Genomic DNA, 18624 nt, shown 5'->3' with positions numbered 1-18624 from the left:
GCCCGATGTGGGGCTCGATCCCAGGACCCTGGGATCATGACCCGAGCCGAAGGCAGATGCTTAACGACTGAGCCACCCAGGCGCCCCTTTACCCCTGGATTTTATTTTATTTTTTATTTTTTATTTTTTTAAGATTTTATTTATTTATTTGACAGAGAGAGACACAGTGAGAGAGGAGCACAGGCAGGGGGAGTGGAGGGGGGAGAGGCAGGCCTCCCGCCGAGCAGGGAGCCCAATGCGGGGCTCGATCCCAGGACCCTGGGACCATGACCTGAGCCGAAGGCAGACGCTTAACGACTGAGCCACCCAGGCGCCCCACCCCTGGATTTTAAAGCAAACCCAGATAGGTTATGTCATCTACAAATATTCAGTATGTATCTCTAAAAAATAGTCTTTTTTTTTTTTTAAGATTTTATTTATTTTTTTGATAGAGACACAGTGAGAGAGGGAACACAAGCAGGGGGAGTGGGAGAGGGAGAAGCAGGCTTCCCGCAGAGCAGGGAGCCCGATGTGGGGCTCGATCCCAGGACCCTGGGATCATGACCTGAGCCGAAGGCAGATGCTTAACCGACTGAGCCACTCAGGCACCCCTCTAAAAAATAAAGTCTTAAAAAATAGCTATGATACTCTATATTACACCCCCCAAAATAAACAGTGATTTCTTAGTTTCATTAAATAGCCAATCAATGTTCAATTTTTTTTTTTTTTACTATTTATTTGTTTGACCAAGATCCAAATGAGGTCCATATATTTGCAATTGACACATCTTTTGAATTCCTCTCTCAAGTTAGGGCTTCCTTCCCTCTCTTCTTGCTTCGTTGTTGTTGAAGAAGAAACCAGGTTGGTTGTCCTGTTAAGAGTTTCTCACAGTCTAGATTTTGCATTCTTACTGTATTGTTCATACTGCTGTGTATAGTTGTAGATTGTTTATACTTCTGTAAAGAAGAGTTTACCCTCATGAATCACTTGGTATCTCCCTGTCCTTATGTTGTTGTCTCCTCAGTTTTTTTGGTCATCTGAAGCTCATTTTGCAGTAGCGTGCTTGTGGATGCATTATTCTCATATTCACAAGAGCCTATTGGGTTACAGAGGTCAGTTTGGCTGTATATAAAATCCATGACTTACGCTGTTTTTTTTATTACCTTAAATATATTATTCTGTCGTCTTCTGGCAAAAAGCATTGTTGTCAGAAAGTCTGATGACAATCTGATTTTTTTTTCCTTAATTGTGACCTGGTCTTACAAAACTTGGGTGATCAAATTTTTTTTTCTTTTTCTTTCTTTTTAAAGATTTTATTTATTTGTCAGAGCACAAGCAGGGGGAGCAGCAGGCAGAGGGAGAAACAGGCTCCCCGCTGAGCAGGGAGCCCAACGTGGGACTCGATCCCAGGATGCTGGGATCATGACCTGAGCCGAAGGCAGACGCTCAACCGACTGAGCCATGCAGGCATCCTTTTTTCTTTTTCTTTAAAGGGTTGATTGTCCTAGATGCACAGGATACTCTTAAATATGTAGTTTCAAGCTGTCTTTTATTTTAGGAGAGTTCTCTTACTATTTTTTGTATTCTATAGTATTGCTTTGGTTTTCTTCTTTAGGGGCTGCCTTTATAGGTATATCTTTGTTAATTTCTGTCTGTCACTTTATGTCTTTTTTAAAAATAACTGTTACTGAGATATAATTCATACACTATAAAATTCACCCTTTCAAAGTGTACAGTTCTTAGATTCACAGAGATATGCACTATCATCACTGTCTAATTTTAGAACATTTTCAAATTTCAGAAAGAAACCTTAAGTCCATTAGCAGTCACTCCTCCTTTCCCTCCACCCAGCTCCTGGAAATGACCTACTTTCTGTTTCTATTAAACTTCCTGTCATAGACATTTCATGGCATCACAAAATGTGACTGGCTTCTTTCACTTCGCATATTTTCAAGGTTCATCCATGTGTGGCATGTATCAGTACTTCATTCCTTTTATGGCCAAATACTATCCCATTATATGGATATACCACTTTTTGTTTATCCATTCATTAGTTAATGAATGTTTAGGTTGTTTACCCTTTTGGGCTGTTGTGAATAATGCTGCAGTGAACACTCATGTATATTTTTGTTGTGTATATATATGTTTTCATTTCTCTTGGGTATATACCTAGGAGTGGAATTATTAGGTCATGTGTTAACTCTAATTAGCATTTGAGTAACTTTTTCAAAACAGCTGCACCAATTTACATTTCCATCAGCATGTATGAGGGTTCTGATTTCTCACCTCCTCACCAACACTTGCTATTATCTGTCCTTTTTATTATAGACATCCTAGTGTGTGAAATGATATCTCCTTGTGGTTTCAATTTGCATTTCCCTCATGGATAATGATGTTGAATATCTTTTCAAATGATTATTTGCTGTTTGTGGATCTCCTTTAGAGAAATGTTTGTTCAAATTCTTTGCCCAATTTTTTGATTGGCTTATTTTCCTTTTTTAATAAATGAGTTGTAAGTGTTCTAGATGTAAATCACTTATCAAATGATTTCCAGATATTTTCTTCCATTGTATAGGTTGTCTTTTCACTTTCTTGAAGGTATTGTTTGAAGCACAAGAGTATTTAATTTTGATATGGCCCAATTTATTGACTTTTTCTTTTGTTGCTTGTGCTTTGGGTTTCATATCTAAGAAACCATTGGCAAATCCTAGCTCACAACAACTTACTCCTATGCTTCCTCCTAAGAGTTATACTTTTACCTCTTTATTTAGTTTTGTGATACATTTTGAGTTCTTTTTCCTTTTTTTTTTTGAAGATTTTATTTATTTATTTGAGAGAGAGAATGAGAGACAGAGAGCACGAGAAGGGAAGAGGGTCAGAGGGAGAAGCAGACCCCCCCACCGAGCAGGGAGCCCGATGCGGGACTCGATCCTGGGACTCCAGGATCATGACCTGAGCTGAAGGCAGTCGCTTAACCAACTGAGCCACCCAGGCGCCCTATTTTTCTTTTTTTAAGTTTGTATTTTAATCCCAGTTAGTTAACATACAGTATTATATTAACATACAGTGTTATATTAGTTTCAGGTGTATGATATAGTGAATCAGTGAGTCCATACATCACCTGGTGCTCATCACAATTGCACTCCTTAATCCCCGTCACCTGTTTAACCCATCTCCCCCATGTACCTTTCCTATAGTAACCATTAGTTTGTTTTCTATAGTTAAGAGTGTTTCTTGGTTTGTCTCTTTTTTTTCTTTCCTTTGTTTCTTAAATCCACATATGAGTGAAATCATATGGTATTTGCCTTTTTCTGACTCACTGATTTTGCTTAGTATTATACTCTCTAACTCCACCCATGTCATTGCACATGGTAAAATTTCATTTTTTTTTTATGGCTGAATAATATTTGTGTGTGTGTGTGTGTGTGTGTGTCTATCCATTAGTTGATGGACGCTTGAGCTGCTTCCATATTTTGGCTATTGTAAATATGCTGCTATAAACATAGGGGTGCATATATCTCTTTGAATTCGTGTTTTTTTATTCTTTGGGTAAATACCAGTGGGTGTCATTGCTGGGTCATAGGGTTACCTCTGTTTTTAACTTTTTGAAGAACCTTCATACCGTTTTCCACAGTGGCTGTGCCAGTTTGCATTCCTGCCAACGGTGCAAGAGGTTTCCTTTTTCTCCACATCCTCGCCAACACCTGTTTCTTGTGTTGTTGATTTTAGCCATTCTGACAGGTGTGAGGTGATATCTCATTGTTTTGTTTTGTTTTTAAAGATTTTATTCATTGATTTGAGAGACAGAGAGAGCACAAGCAGAGGGAGGGGCGCATAAGCAGTCTCCCCACTGAGTGAGGAGCCCAATGTGGGGCTCAATCCCAGGACCCTGAGATCATGATCCAAGCTGAAGTCAACCGCCTAACTGACTGAGCCACCCAGGTGGCCCTCGTTGTAGTTTTGATTTGCATTTCCCTGATGATAAGTCATGATGAGCATCTTTTCATGTGTCTGTTGGCCATCTGGACATCTTCTTTGGAGAAATGTCTGTTCATGTTTTCTGCATTTTTAAATTGGATTATTTGCTTTTTGGTGTTGAGTTGTATAAGTTCTTTATATATTTTGGATACTAACCCTTTGTCGAATATGTCATTTGCAAATATCTTCTCCCATTCCATAGGTTGCCTTTTTTTTTTTTAAAGATTTTATTTATTTTTTGACAGAGAGAGACAGTGAGAGAGGGAACACAAGCAGGGGGAGTGGGAGAGGGAGAAGCAGGCTTCCCGCTGAGCAGGGAGCCCGATGTGGGGCTTGATCCCAGGACCCTGGGATCATGACCTGAGCCGAAGGCAGACGCTTAATGACTGAGCAACCCAGGCACTCCATCCATAGGTTGCCTTTTAGTTTTGCTGATTGTTCCCTTCACTGTGAAGAAGATTTTTATTTTGATGTAGTCCCAATAGTTTATTTTTGCTTTTGTTTCCCTTGCCTCAGGAGACATACCTAGAAAAAAAGTTGCTACAGCTGATGTCAGAGAAGTTACTGCCTGTGCTCTCTTCTAGGATTTTAATGGTTTCAGGTCTCACATTTAGGTCTTTAATCCACTCTAATTTATTTTTGTGTATGGTGTGAGAAAGTGGTCCAGTTTCATTCTTTTGCACGTATCTGACCAGTTTTCCCAGTGCCATTTGTTGAAGAGACTTTTTCCCATTGGATATTCTTTCTTGGTATGTTGCAGATTAATTGGCCATATAATTGTGGGTTTATTTTGGGTCTTCTGTTTTTGTTCCATTTATCTGTGTGTCTATTTTTGTGCCAGTGTCATACTGTTTTGGTGACTACAGCTTTGTAATATAACTTGAAGTCTGGAATGGTGATACCTCCATCTTTGCTTTTCTTTTTCAAAATATCTTTGGGTATTTGGGGTCTTTTGTGGTTCCATATAAATTTTACAATTGTTTGTTCTAGTTCTGTGAAAAGTGCTGTATTTTGATAGGGATTGCACTGAATGTGTGTAGGTTACTTTGGTTCAAATTATAGACATTTTAACAATATTTGTTCGTCCAATCCATGAGCATGGAATGTCTTTCCATTTCTTTGTCATCTTCAGTTTCTTTCATCAGTGTTTTATAGTTTTGGGGGTACAGGTCTTTCACCTCTTTGGTTAAGTTTATTCCTAGGTATCTTATTATTTTGGGTGCAATTGTAAATGGGATTGCTTTCTTAATTTCTCTTTGTGCTGCTTCATTATTGGTATATAGAAATACAACAGATTTCTGTACATCGATTTTGTATCCTGTGAATTTACTGAATTTACTGAATTTGTTTATCACTTCTTGCAGTTTTTTGGTGGTCTTTCAGGTTTTCTGTATACAGTATCATGTCATCTGCCAAATAGTGGAAGTTTTACTTCTTCCTTACCAATTTGGATGCCTGTTATTTCTCTTTGTTGTCTGATTGCTGTGGCTAGGACTTCCAGTACATTTTGAGTTACTTTTGTGTATGGTATGAGGAAGGAGGGGTTCATCTTCATTCTTGTGCATGTGCAAATCCATCTCGTCTACCATTCTTTTCCCATTTAATTGTCATGACACCGTTATTGAAGATCTGCCACAATAACTTTGTGTGGCATTTAACCAAGATCCTTTTTTGTTGCTTATTGTCTTCTAGTGAAATGAGTTTTTCTGTACTTTTAGAAGGGTGGGAATGGGCATAGGATAGTTTTTCTAGTTTCGTAGTCAAGGCTAAAGCTCTCTCTTCTGTGTTTTTTGCAAAGTTAATATTTATCTTTCTCTATCTTGTACTTTCTGAGATGTGCCTTTTCTGTTTTTCTCCACCAGTTTTATCTGAGCCTTCTCTTTCCCTTTGTCCCTACTGTGCTATCTGCTACAACTTTGATTCTACTCCCAGCAGTTTCTCTTTGGTGAGACTTTGTCTTGAAAGGGAGCTTTGGTTTGTTAATTTTGAGAGTTTGTAGATCTCAGACTGCACCTTTGGACCTTACTTATATCACATTGGAGTCTGCTTGCACTTATTTATAAATAGAATTGCACTGAACTCCCTCCTAGTTTCTGCTGCTGTTCTCAGACTCAGCGTATTCCCTGACACTGTCCAGTGAGTATCTGCTGTCAGCGATGAGGCTCTTCTGTTCTGTTCTCTGGCTGTCAGAAGCCCCAGGCCTTTCCACACTTCTTCCTGCACAGATGTTTGTACCATGTAGGTCTTGTTATTGGCAGAAGTTTGTGTCTACTCACTTACATTTGGAGGTTGGTCACCTGATTTTGTTGTACATATTGTCTTTGAATCTTTGGTTTTGCTATCCTCATTGCTTTGTTTGGGTTTATGGGTAGAGTTAGAGGAATTCAAAAAGTGAACTGCCATTGCTTTCATCCTCCCAGCATCTTCTCATGGACAAATGTTTTTGAAGCACATTCTTTTCCTTTTTTAAAACAGTATGGTGTCTGCAAGTTAAAAAGAAACTGCAATCCAATAGTTGATTCTTAGTTTATAACTCCAGGTAATTCTGTAGTGAAACAAATAAGAGGAACTTTTTCTAGGCTGAGTTAAATATCATAAAATGTTATCCATACCTATTGAATGTGTGTTGTATTTTGACTATGCTAAGAATCAACTTTTCCCTTTCAGAATAACAAGCCTTTGTATTCATTTGAAGATAATTCAGACTATGTTTATGATGTTATGTGGTCACCCACCCACCCAGCCCTGTTTGCTTGTGTGGATGGCATGGGGAGGCTGGATTTGTGGAATCTCAATAATGACACGGAGGTAGGTGAGCAGGAAAATAACAAAAATTGCATTGAAAAATAGAAAATTGGAGATTTATTGAATAATTTGTGAAATTTCTTTTATCCCAAGGAATGTGAAAGGGCTCGGTGATTGTAGCTTCATCACAAAGAAACCAAATAAGCTTTGTACCCTTAATAATAAACACCATGCTGTGCAGTACTGAAGGGAGAAATAATGTTGCCAAGAGCACTGGGGCATTTCCTTTTACTTCTGAAAAGCACTATCATGTCTGTAATGTCCTGGCAAAGTCTCATTCATAAGGCAACTGGGATATTTTTCACTCGCAGGCTACAAAGCCGATAGTTTCAGACTGTTGAAGTATGTTAACCTTAATTCTGAATTTCTAAATTATCTCTTAGCCTTGACAGAATTGTATTATCATCCATAAACATTAGTTTTAGCCTGACTTATTTAAATGAAAGAGAAATGCATTTTGATGACTTGTTCGATGAAGGATTGAAAACAGTGTTTATTGTTACTATAAAATGAATATAGAAACCACAAAATTTCCTAATTACTATGCTAAAATCACTTATTGGCAATGAAATTTAACTATAGCTATTACCTATTTTTAGGTATGTGCATTTTTACCAACTTAGGCTTAAAATGTTCCTTGAATTCTGTGTTGATATGAGGTGGTAAGAAGTAATGTTTTAGCAGTTCTGTCAGAAACAGTTACTGAGGGGAAAGTCTCTTGGTGCCTTACCCCACATCCCACTCTTTCCCACATTTCTTCGTATTTCTGGTGGCAGCCATCCAAATCCCTCGAAGTAAAATAGTTGGTTATACAGGGCAACGAAGTTATGGATTTGAAATGTAAGAGTAGTTAAGTGTGCTAACTCGTGGTTTAGTAGTTTGAAGAGGAACATTCAGATACTCCTAGGAAAAGGTATTAAGCCCTGACTAGATGGTTGGGCTTAATTATACTTCTTTAGTTACCTAGAATGGTACCAATTGCATTTTTTTAGTTTGGGTTTTGGTGTTTGAGATTTGTGGTTACCCTTAAATTTAGGTCTTTCCTATAATCCTTAACTCAAAGAATATGTCTAAATTACAGTTTTTCTCTGTAACAGTTTTGGCATTCTAGGAGTTAAATTAGTCATCTGGGGATGACTAGTGTCAATTAAAAGGATTATTTTTAATCAGGTTTCAAAAATTTTATTGTGCTTCCAGTCTGAGTCAGACATTGGATGTTTGCTCTGTGTGTGGCAAATAAATTTCTTTTTCTTCAGCATGAGAGAAGTACAGTCAGATTCCGGGGAGGTGGTGCCATTGTCTTGGTGCTATCATCCTACCCTGTTCTACAGTTTATGGGAATAAGAGCTTTGGAAAAACCCATCCTGCACCTTCACTGTGAACTGTTTCTAGGAACTGTGGATCAAATCACAGGTTTCAGCTGACAGAGTCACAAGCTACAAAAGTAATTTCTGTTCTCTAAAATTGAACCATAATCTGTTTATGAGGGCTTTTGAAATGTTTCTTTAAAATGGGGTTTTGGCCATCTGTTTTCAAACAGCTTAATTTCTTAAAAAAGTTAAAATAACAACAAAGAATCCTTTATTAAAGAGAAGATCTTTCAAAATGATGTATGTATCCAGTCATATGAGAATTTCTTATATAAGAACTTAAGTTATTTTCCCAAACCATTTTCAAGGATTGACTGTAATGTCATTCATAATGTGTCACTGAACAGGAAGAAAGTTGGGAAAATTCTTTATCTATTTTCATCTTTGTTTTAAAAAACGTAGCCCAATTGGAGGAAAGAAGAGTTTTACATGTTTATAGAAATCTTGATGAAATTTTTAACACTGCGCTGTATTTTAAATGACTTCAGGTGCCCACTGCCAGCATTTCTGTGGAGGGTAATCCTGCTCTTAATCGTGTAAGATGGACCCATTCTGGAAGAGAGATTGCTGTGGGTGATTCTGAAGGCCAGATTGTCATATATGACGTGGGAGAGGTATGGGGCTTACTGCCTATAATTTTGATACATCTGTTTAGCTTTCAGGGCATTGTAGTTACGGTATCTTTGTGGCTAAAACTAGTCTTCAAGGTTCATGAGTGGTATAAACCATATGGTTGTAAAGATAAAACTTTTTCCACGACAGAAGCAACTCTTAAGATTAATTTTCTTTCTAAACTGGATGTTCTGTGTCTCCATGCAACAGACTTTGAGGATAATATCATACATTGGAAGTACCTTATTTCTTGAAGCATAAATTACTAGAAATTAGAAACTCTTCAGGAAGAAGAAATTTGGAGTTAACAGTTGAGTTATAGACTTTGTGTTACGGACTTCGGGGCTTTACAGATTTAAGTTCTTATTTTTCTGTATTTGTAGATTTGTTTGGGCCAGGTAGTAGAAATCAAAAGTAGTATCTTTGAGAGTTATTTGATGACTGTGTGAAATGTGAATCTTGACTTGTGAACCTTGTTGCAAAGCCATTATCATTGAATCCAGCAGGATAAGTTGCAGCTCTTTGTCATCTTTTGTCCTTGGGTTGGCTATACACAATGTTCAGGAGCGATTTCCTTCTTTTTAGCCCTAGCTAAAAGAAGCCTTAGTCACTGTTTCTTTTGCTATGCCTTATGATTCCCCATCCCCTCTGGACACCCTGTGGCCTCTAGTAATTGGATCTGGAGGGAGGTAGATTGAATCATTTAGAATAGCCAATTGAACTGTCCACGCAGATGGAATTGCTCTGTATCTGCACTAATCTAGTAGTCACTAGCCACATATGGCTGTCAAACACTTAAAATGTGGCTAGCGGGGCACCTGGGTGGCTCAGTCGTTAAGCGTCTGCCTTCGGCTCAGGTCATGATCCCGGGGTCCTGGGATCGAGCCCCGCACTGGGCTCCCTGCTCAGCGGGAAGCCTGCTTCTCCCTCTCCCACTCCCCCTGCTTGTGTTTCCTCTCTCACTGTGTCTCTCTCTGTCAAATAAATAAATAAAATCTTAAAAAAAAAAAATGTGGCTAGCACAATGAAGGAACTAAATTTATATTTTATTTCATTTTAAGTAATTAAATGTGAATAGTCACCTGTGTCTGGTAGCCACCGTATTGGATATCACTATCCAATCTAATCTAATATGGTAGATTAAGAAGTAGGCACATTCATTTGCTATACTGAGTGGTTTGTGCCCTAATATGGCAGTGTTGAGATTTCACCAATATTATGATGACAGTTATCAAAAATATTTGGTCATTGGATGCTTCATGGAGGCAAAAGCATCATGAGCCTCTTTTCCCCTTTAGCTATTTGTAGATCACTAAAGTGGTAAGAGATAATGTACCTTCTGATGAAGGGATTAAGATATCAAAAACAGTTATCTTATGCTCCAAACAAAAATAAATACTCATAAGAAACCAGCTCTTTGAAGCATGCTTCAAAAACTATTTCATATTTGGAACAGTGCAAGAAGTAAAAAATTTTAAGGAATTCCTCCCCACCAGCAAAATCTGAGAGATAGTACATAGGAATTATATTTACAGAGTATCATTGTTACTCACTCTTGTACTGATGGTGATAACAGCAAAAGCATTTCTGAGGCTGTCACAACACACTTCCCAAACATCATCTTTTGTTTTGAAATGTGTTGTGAAGCATTGTTACAGTCCCTGTAATTATGGAAAGACCATTTACAGCATTACTTTTTAATGGAAAAATTATTTGAAAACAAACCGAAATACTGGGTAAGATAATCATTTATTTCAGTGTATGTAAAACGTTGTCTTTCTTTTAACAGCAGATTGCTGTCCCCCGAAATGATGAATGGGCACGGTTCGGCCGAACACTCGCAGAAATTAATGCAAACCGAGCTGATGCAGAGGAGGAAGCAGCTACCCGAATACCTGCTTAGCTCCTGAAAGGGGGATATTGTAGCCTTAGCGGATTTGGGGAAGTCTCTAAGTAGAACCTAAGACTATTTGCATGTTTCTGTCTAAATGTTAATTAAAAGGAAATTTTGTGGATTTAACCATGGATTTAATGCAGCAAGTAAATCTTATAATGTCCCTTTTTATATAACATGCATCTTGTTCTGGATTTGTGTCATTTTTAATACAGCTGATTGACTTTACAGATTGCAGCCTTTTTTGAATTCTTATACACAGGTGTATATTTGGTATTAGTTATTCTTTTGAATTCCTTTCAACTTATAACACTATATAAGTTATTTCTAAAGTACAGATTAAATCAGTTCTGCATATTTTTAAATAGTCACAATTCCCTGTTATACTGATACTGTCCTCACTAACCATAACATGTAAGAACATTGTTTATTCTTAGCCATAGCATGCATACATCTACCCAAGCTCCATTCTGATATCCTTTTTCTTCTTTATAATTCATGTGATAACTGTCTATAAATAAAAACAAATATGCTTTAACTTTTCAGATTTTCATTTTGATTTAGCCTTGCAATTTTAATTTTCCCTTTTATAAAGTGTCTTTTTTTCCATATCTTTCTTTAAGCTCTTGTTGTAAGCAGCCACCTCAAGTCTCATGAAGTTTTGCGTCTTAAATATGCCATACATTATAATGTATATCTCTTGATGAATTATGGACTGATGTTTAACCTGTCAGTGAAAAAACCTGTCTCCTAGGTTAACTTTTGCTTTACTCCCTTATTTACTTTCCATCTGAGATGTAGTTCGTCTAAAGAATAAACAGAAAGCTGCCTATTATTTTCATTGATTGAGATTATTATGTATTATGAGCTCTCTGAGACTGAAACCTGTGAAATTGATTTCATGGTTGCAGTAGTAGCTATGAAGGAAAAGTGTTCAAATGAGCTTTGTCATTGAATCAACTCCACATCTTGAGATCTGTTACCATACAACCTTGTATAAGCAAGTCTGAAAGGTGAGTGACAAATATCTAAGCATGAATGTTGAAATCAACCTATTTCAGAATTAGAGGAAAGCATTATGATCAGATCTGTATTTTATCCACTTTAAATTGTCCATTTCCTTGATCCTAACCTCTTATCCTTCTAAAGTTTAACTATTTATTCAACAGAACATGAACTAGGAAGGAAGCATAGATATCAGAATTTGAACATTTTTGTTGTTGTTTTACAATTCTAACAAAGATCTGTTGGAAGATAAATTTCCAAATAATAAAATTTCTAAACTATGAGTATTGTGTAATGTAAAAATAATCACCTAGGAATATTAGACCCAACTCTAGTTCTAGCTCTGGCACTCATGAGAAGTGTGATTTTAGCCAAGTCTTTCCATCTGTTTGTGCCTCATTCTTTTCATCTAGGAATTAAGTTTGGATTAGATGATTGTTAAATTTCCTTCCAGCTCTAAAATTATTGATTGTAATTACTTCAGGCAATTCTCCATTTTTATATATTTAGTTTTTACAAATTAGCAGCCCATAATTGCCTATTATATACCAAAGATAAGTTTTTTATATTAGTAGGCAAACATCTCAAGTTAGCTCATGGTAGCAATGTCTATGAGTCAGAAGTTCAATTTCAGCAGTCACACTGTCTTTGTTTTTTTTTGTTTTAAGATTTTATTTATTTGAGAGAGAGAGCACACACAGAGGGAGAGGGAGAGAGAGAAGCAGACTCCCCACTGAGCAGGGAGCCCGACGAGGGGCTTGATCCCAGGAACCCGGGATCATGACCTGAGCCGAAGGCAAACACTTAACCAACTGAGCCACCCAGGCACCCCCTGGTTATTACATTTTGCCATCAGTTTGTAAAAAGGACTAGGAAAAGGGAAAACATCATTATAACTAAGGTTGGAAATCAAGAGATGGGGCAAATCAGATGCTCAGTGGACTAAAATTGATGTGTTCGATTGTGAAAGAATAAAATTGGTAAGTAAAATACTTAGCACCAGAATTTTTGCTTTTGAGGAGTAACTTCTCTCCCTCCCCACCCCAGCCCCAAATGCAATGTGGACCTTTGCCCATATAACTTAGTCTACATTTTTAGAACAGATAAATTTAATGTGAGTAACTGCCTTTTAAGGTTGAGTATATGATAGGGCAAAAAGGAAGAGCTAAGACTGTCAATATTGATGTAAAATCTTCTGACAAGTCAAGCTGACTAGAAAAGTGTAGCACAGCTCTTTACTCTTTTACAAATGAAAACCTTAAAATTTTCAAAAATACCAAGTTATGGAAATTGTACCTTATTCATTACCAGTTATACATTTTTGCTGAATGGGAAACAAGCCATAGCTTTCAGGCTAATTTCTTATTTTGTTTATTGTTTGGTTATTATCTTTTGAACGAGAAATTAAAGATTTTGGTTATTCTTGTTTGTGTTGAGGAAGAATACTCAGTTTAATTAGCTTACACTAAGTCTCAGAAATAATTTTTGGTATAATTAAAGCAAAAAAAAAAAAAACCCACAAAAATTCACTGGTAGAGTCTGTCTTCATGCTTATAGATTCAATTCCCTACAAAGTTTAGAAAATCTTTAGTTATAAAATATTGTTGCAGTAATGCTGACATACTGCATCTTGAAGGAATGGATGACTTAAAATTTAGGGGGGAAGGAACTAAAGGAAAGTAGTATTAGGAGTGATCCTAGTCTTGCAATATTGTAAGAATGCTGATTCCATTCTCTTTTGTACTAGTACTGAATAAACTGTTAGACTGTAACCTCTTCCTCTTGAACCATATGGGAAGGAAGGGCTTGAATGAATGAAAGAAAATCTGATATGAAGCATGTGATTTTTCATCGTCCCATTCTATTGGGCAATGCATTTTAAATCTTGTCCACAGTCCTGGTATTTCAACATTGGTATTGTGATATTTTCTAAATAGGAAAAGCTCTACAATTAGGTATATATTGGAGAGGATGGATCTCCAGTTACAGCTCCAGCTGCTCGATGGTTGTGAGAACGGAGTTGTTTGAAACATGACATAGCTAGCATCCAAGGTGGTAGTGGCATTAGTGTCATGTCTGAATCTTGGGCGTAAGTCTAGGCTAAAAAGCCATTGGCTTTGCCTCATTTGATAATTTCGTGATGAGATTCCCACTCAGATTTTTTTTTTTCCAATCTACACAGAAACAGGAAAGGAGTTCTTGCTTTCCTGCTATCATCTTGCTGATTGATAGGCAAATAAGGCCTTACAGGTTTGGGAAAAAGACCTGGGGCTCTTCTTTTTGACTCCTCAAAAAGTGCTGGGAGGGGCGCCTGGGTGGCTCAGTCGTTAAGCGTCTGCCTTCGGCTCAGGTCATGATCCCAGGGTCCCGGGATCAAGCCCCGCATCGGGCTCCCTGCTCGGCGGGAAGCCTGCTTCTCCCTCTCCCACTTCCCCTGCTTGTGTTCCCTCTCTCGCTGTGTCTCTCTCTGTCAAATAAATAAAATCTTTAAAAAAAAAAAAAAGTGCTGGGAACTTATTTACTTAAAGACCTGGTTTACAGATTCTGGGGGCTTCTAGTGCTATCAAAGAATTTGAAAGTTGCCCCAAAGATAAGAATAAAAGAACACCTATGTTCAGTATGTCTTTTGAATTCAGGGATTACAATTAAGAACATTAACCAATCTCTTTAATCTTATTGCCCCAAAAGGTACTAATTTGCTTATACTTAATATGTTGTATTTTTAAAATCCTTTTCACATATAACAAACACATTTGTTTAAAAAGACGCTACAATCCTAACTCAGAATGCCAACTGGAAGACTGAATAGTCATCACATTGCAATGCTTTTCTCAATAGGCCAATGCTCCTGGATCTTTTGTTGGACTTTAGGTGTACGGATTCATTCTGCCTGCCATGTTTGCAATTCCCCAACTTCTTAAAGTTCAAATGGATTTTAGGTTTTTAAGTTTTCAGTATGTAGTTTCTAACCACTGATAGTTTCAACATAGCCAATCAGCCATCTTTTACAAACTTTTCTAAAATTACAGTATTTTGTGTTGTTAGTTTCATAGCAGGAATCTCAGTTTTGGCTTCTTAATATTCCATTACCAGTTCCCAGTCAGAGGATGGAACAGCTTGCACTCAGGTAAGCTTTCAGAAAGGTCTGTTTCACTTTGTGAGGTCATTTATTCAGGTCTCTGGTGATGTATTATCATGCCTGTCTTTTCATGTCCTTGATTTGGTCAGAAAGCTGTGGGGCAGTGATTGTGTAGGGTGTAGAACACACCTACGTGGTGCTGAACATGCAGAGACCTGCCCCTGGTGACTTCAGAAATCAGGTATACCACTGGTAAGGCTTTGATGGCAAGTAATTTCATCTTTTGTGAATTTTTGTACTAGATTTTTCAAGAAAGTTTTTTTCTGAACAAAGTGATAGAAATGCTTTGGAACAAAAGCTGTTATGCTGAAGCGTGGCTGGTATAATGAGAAAGAGAATACTGGGCTCAAAAGACCCAAAATCTATTCCTGATGCCACCATTACCAGTAATGTCACCTGGGACAAGGGTCAATATGCTCGTTAAGTGAGGAAAATATCCACTTTCTGTGAGGATTATAGGAGATATGGTGTACATGAAAACTTGTAAATTATAAAGTACCACACAAATAAGGGATTGTATTAATTTTTTTTTTAAGAATACAAAAATGGAGAGACCATTTTGTGTAGCCATCTGTGCAATGTCATAAAAGCTTAGAGAGGTGAAACCATTTACTCAAAGTTACGGTTAACTGAGTTTCAACACAGGTTGAAGGATTTAAGTGGCTTGGTGTTCAAGAAAATCTTATTTTAATTCTAAGACATCAGAGCATAATTTAACCCTCAGACATTTAGGAGTAGCAGTGAACTGAGGGATATAAATTGCCCTTAATCAGTGATACTTTTCCTAGGAATGTTTTATTACATTTTATGATAAAATTACAAATTATGAAAATAGAAAAAAAATGACCCACTCTGAATTTCCAGCCTATACTCAGCTGTTGCTCTTATGTTACTTACATATAACATGGGTTGTGATATCTGGAGACTTAGAAAAGAACACGTGAAACCGCTTTTTCAAGTTAGTGAGAAAACAAACTTGGTTCATGACTACCCAGCTAGATGTTAGCAGAACTGGAATCCATCACTTCCACAAAAATCTGGGGAACAGCATTATTCAGCTGTTGTAACTTACATAGTACCATTCCTTCTTCCCTAATGTTAGGCCCCTTGAAAATAACTTGTGCTCCCTGTAGGAAGATGATCACTAGAAGGGGGGCTTCAGTTCTGATGACCTGACCTGTGTGTGGCTGTTAGGCTTAGAGGAAGCCCTAAGATTAGTCCTGCAGGAATAGCTTTTATCTAACTTACATCTGGATTGGCAGATCTCTGCTGTCTTGTGTCCAAAATGTGATTTTGAAATAAGTCAAAACCTGACTTACTAATGAATGCCAGTTGAGCAAGAAACATGGTAAAATGACTAGGTCCTTCCTAAGGGGCCTCATTTCCAATAATGTTTTTGATACAATCATGAATCTGTCAGTACATTGAGGGTCATTAGATGACTTTGGAGGACCTTTAGTTTTCCAAAGGCAAGAGAAATGGCCTTATCCCTCCTGAAACTCAGGGGCTACTTGAGTAGAATTGGTATCAACTGAGAAAAAGGACTTTTATATTTTGTGTTGAAAATCAGACAAGGAGAACAGTGTGATTCATAGAAGACTGCCCTGGGTTTTCTTGTTCCTTATCTCTCTAAACCTTCATCCTCACGATTGTAAAATAAATGCTGCAGTGGTTAATAGCGTAACAAGAGAATAACTGGAATAATACCTCCACATAGATCCAAAGCCCAAAGAAGGCTATAGCTGACTATCAGGATGTCGCACCTTAGTTGGAATTCTATCAACTGATAGGAAACAATTGACTACTAAATTCTAATGTTTGGTTGGGAAACTCCTTCAAAACATGGTGGTCCTGAGATTTGTATTTCTAATATAGTCTTGGACTTAGCAACCTGTGTTGAAACTCAGTTAACCGTAACTTTGAGTAAATGGTTTCACCTCTCTAAGCTTATTTCCTCATCTACTGCTTCACAGGGCTGTTACAGAATTAAACCAGAATGTGTGTGAAAACGAAGAATTATACAAATATGAGGCATTGCTATTATGGGAGGTGATGAGTAAGTAACTCTTAACAGGTTCAACTGCTCTTCAGTAGCTCTTACAAGTTTATGGGCTTTATCTCTTGGCTGTTAGAGGCTAAAAATAAGCACTTAGAAATTCCGAGATCTCTGCTTTACCACACGTGGCTTTCTGGCTTGACCACTTAGGATTCCCTTCTTTTTGTCCCCTCCTGCTTCCTCTATTGACAGAGACCACAAAACCAGTAGGAAGTAAGTTTCAAAGAAATGGAATTTGGAAGGTGACTTTCAAAAATCTTGCATCAGCACTTCATCCTTAATGGAAATATATATCTCTTGTTTCCAAAGTTTCCTCTGCCTTATAAAGAACTGGCCTTTGTACATTCTGTCCATGTAGTATTAATAACTGGTAGCATTTATTGAGTACTTGCTAAATGATTATATATGACACACATATTCTTATTTATTCTAGCTTCCCTATAATGTGGGAACTATTATAAAGGATTACTATTATAACTATTTTAAAGGATTACTAATTTACAAAAGCGGAAACTAATTTGAACCAATATCTGTGGACCTGATTTGTAGCCAGTTTCCCCTCCCACAGGGCCAATAGCAAACTACCAATGTGATGTCACTGAACATGGAATTGGGAATATACACATATAATGGGCTCTCATTCAGCTGGTGCAAGCCGGGTCCAGCATATCACTAGGCCTGGGGACATTAAGAAGTGACTCTCTACGCACTAAACCAAGGCAGCCTGATTTTAGAGCTGTGCTCTTAACCACTATACTACGCTGCCTTTATGATCTTAGCCGATCAACAAGTCCGTTTTTTATTCAGATGAGCCTACGGTGCTACATGATTAAAAGACCATAAAAGAACTCTGTAAGAAAGAGAGCAATTAAGGCTTCTGGGAACCTACAAAGTAAGTTTCCACTGGCTGAAGATGATGGCAGTAGCTGTGACTTAATTACAACTGAGCAGGCTCCCTTGTGGCATCTCTGTTAGCTAGGGCTGTACCTGAAACCCATTTAGCAATCACTACTTTTCTCCTTCCTAGGCCCTTCCCTAGTATTTGCAGGCCCTGAAGCAGTAGGTCAAAAGGTTTCACTGTTATAAAAACAAACTGTTAAATTATGTTCATAGCATGTACATACAGCTTGGATTTGAGAATTTTCAGGATTCCATGTCAAAGTGTAGCAGCCAGAGGAGAACCACCCCATAGCCCATTCCTCTCCTCCTCTTCTACCTGTTCTGTGAAGGACAGGCCTCAAAGGAACTTTTGTGGACTCTTCAGCCTACATGCCTAAATTTTGAACTACTGGAAAATAGCTACCTCTTGGCCACCCTTTAGATTTAGGGGTGCATTTTAGGGAAGATGGACCTGGGTGAAGAGGCTCATGCAGGCCCTGTAAGCGGAGCTGGTCAGGCAGGAAATTTGTCTCAGGTACCTTGAACATGGTCTTTAAAGGAATGAGATGGGCTCCAGGTGGGGATATCCTGTTGGCCCTGTAGTCTCTGCCCTCAGGGGCACAGATACAGGAGGGCCTCTAAAATGAGGCAGCTAAGGGCAGTGCTGGGCCTTTTCTCCTAAAGTCAACTGAGTAGTTTGTTGGGTTTTTTTAAAGACATAATTAAAATACAAGATTGTGTAAGTTTAAGGTGTCCACAGTGTTTGAAATACTTATATATTACAATATATAAACAGGTATAGCATGTGTGTGTGTGTATATATATAAACACTATTAGCTAATACCTCTATCAGCCCCATAATTATAATTTTTTGTGGTGGGAACAATTAAGATCTAACCATTTAGCA

The 18624-nt window shown here is 37.7% G+C and overlaps 2 protein-coding genes across 7 annotated transcripts in view; both read left to right on the top strand.

Annotated features, from left to right (window-relative positions):
- The window catches only part of DYNC1I2 (dynein cytoplasmic 1 intermediate chain 2), a 54680-nt gene extending 43207 nt beyond the window's left edge, over nt 1-11473 (top strand). For 4 of the 6 annotated variants that reach the window (XM_031026488.2, XM_006731786.3, XM_031026487.2 and 1 more), the window contains 3 exons: nt 6625-6765; nt 8621-8746; nt 10534-11473. In XM_031026488.2, the coding sequence (XP_030882348.1) occupies nt 6625-6765; nt 8621-8746; nt 10534-10647 (381 nt within the window). In that variant the 3' untranslated portion in view covers nt 10648-11473. The remainder of the gene's footprint in view (nt 1-6624; nt 6766-8620; nt 8747-10533) is intronic. The other 2 variants (XM_006731789.3, XM_031026491.2) reach the window with 1 other exon arrangement.
- Nucleotides 1-18624, top strand: part of DCAF17 (DDB1 and CUL4 associated factor 17) — a 318055-nt gene that overhangs the window by 249544 nt on the left and 49887 nt on the right. The window lies entirely within an intron of this gene.

This window comes from Leptonychotes weddellii, chromosome 3 (genome assembly GCF_054177405.1).
Source record: "Leptonychotes weddellii isolate Sample4059 chromosome 3, ASM5417740v2, whole genome shotgun sequence".
NCBI classification, from domain to species: Eukaryota; Metazoa; Chordata; class Mammalia; order Carnivora; family Phocidae; genus Leptonychotes; species Leptonychotes weddellii.
Note: the sequence above shows the minus strand (reverse complement) of the source record. Positions and strands in the feature narration are given on the sequence as shown.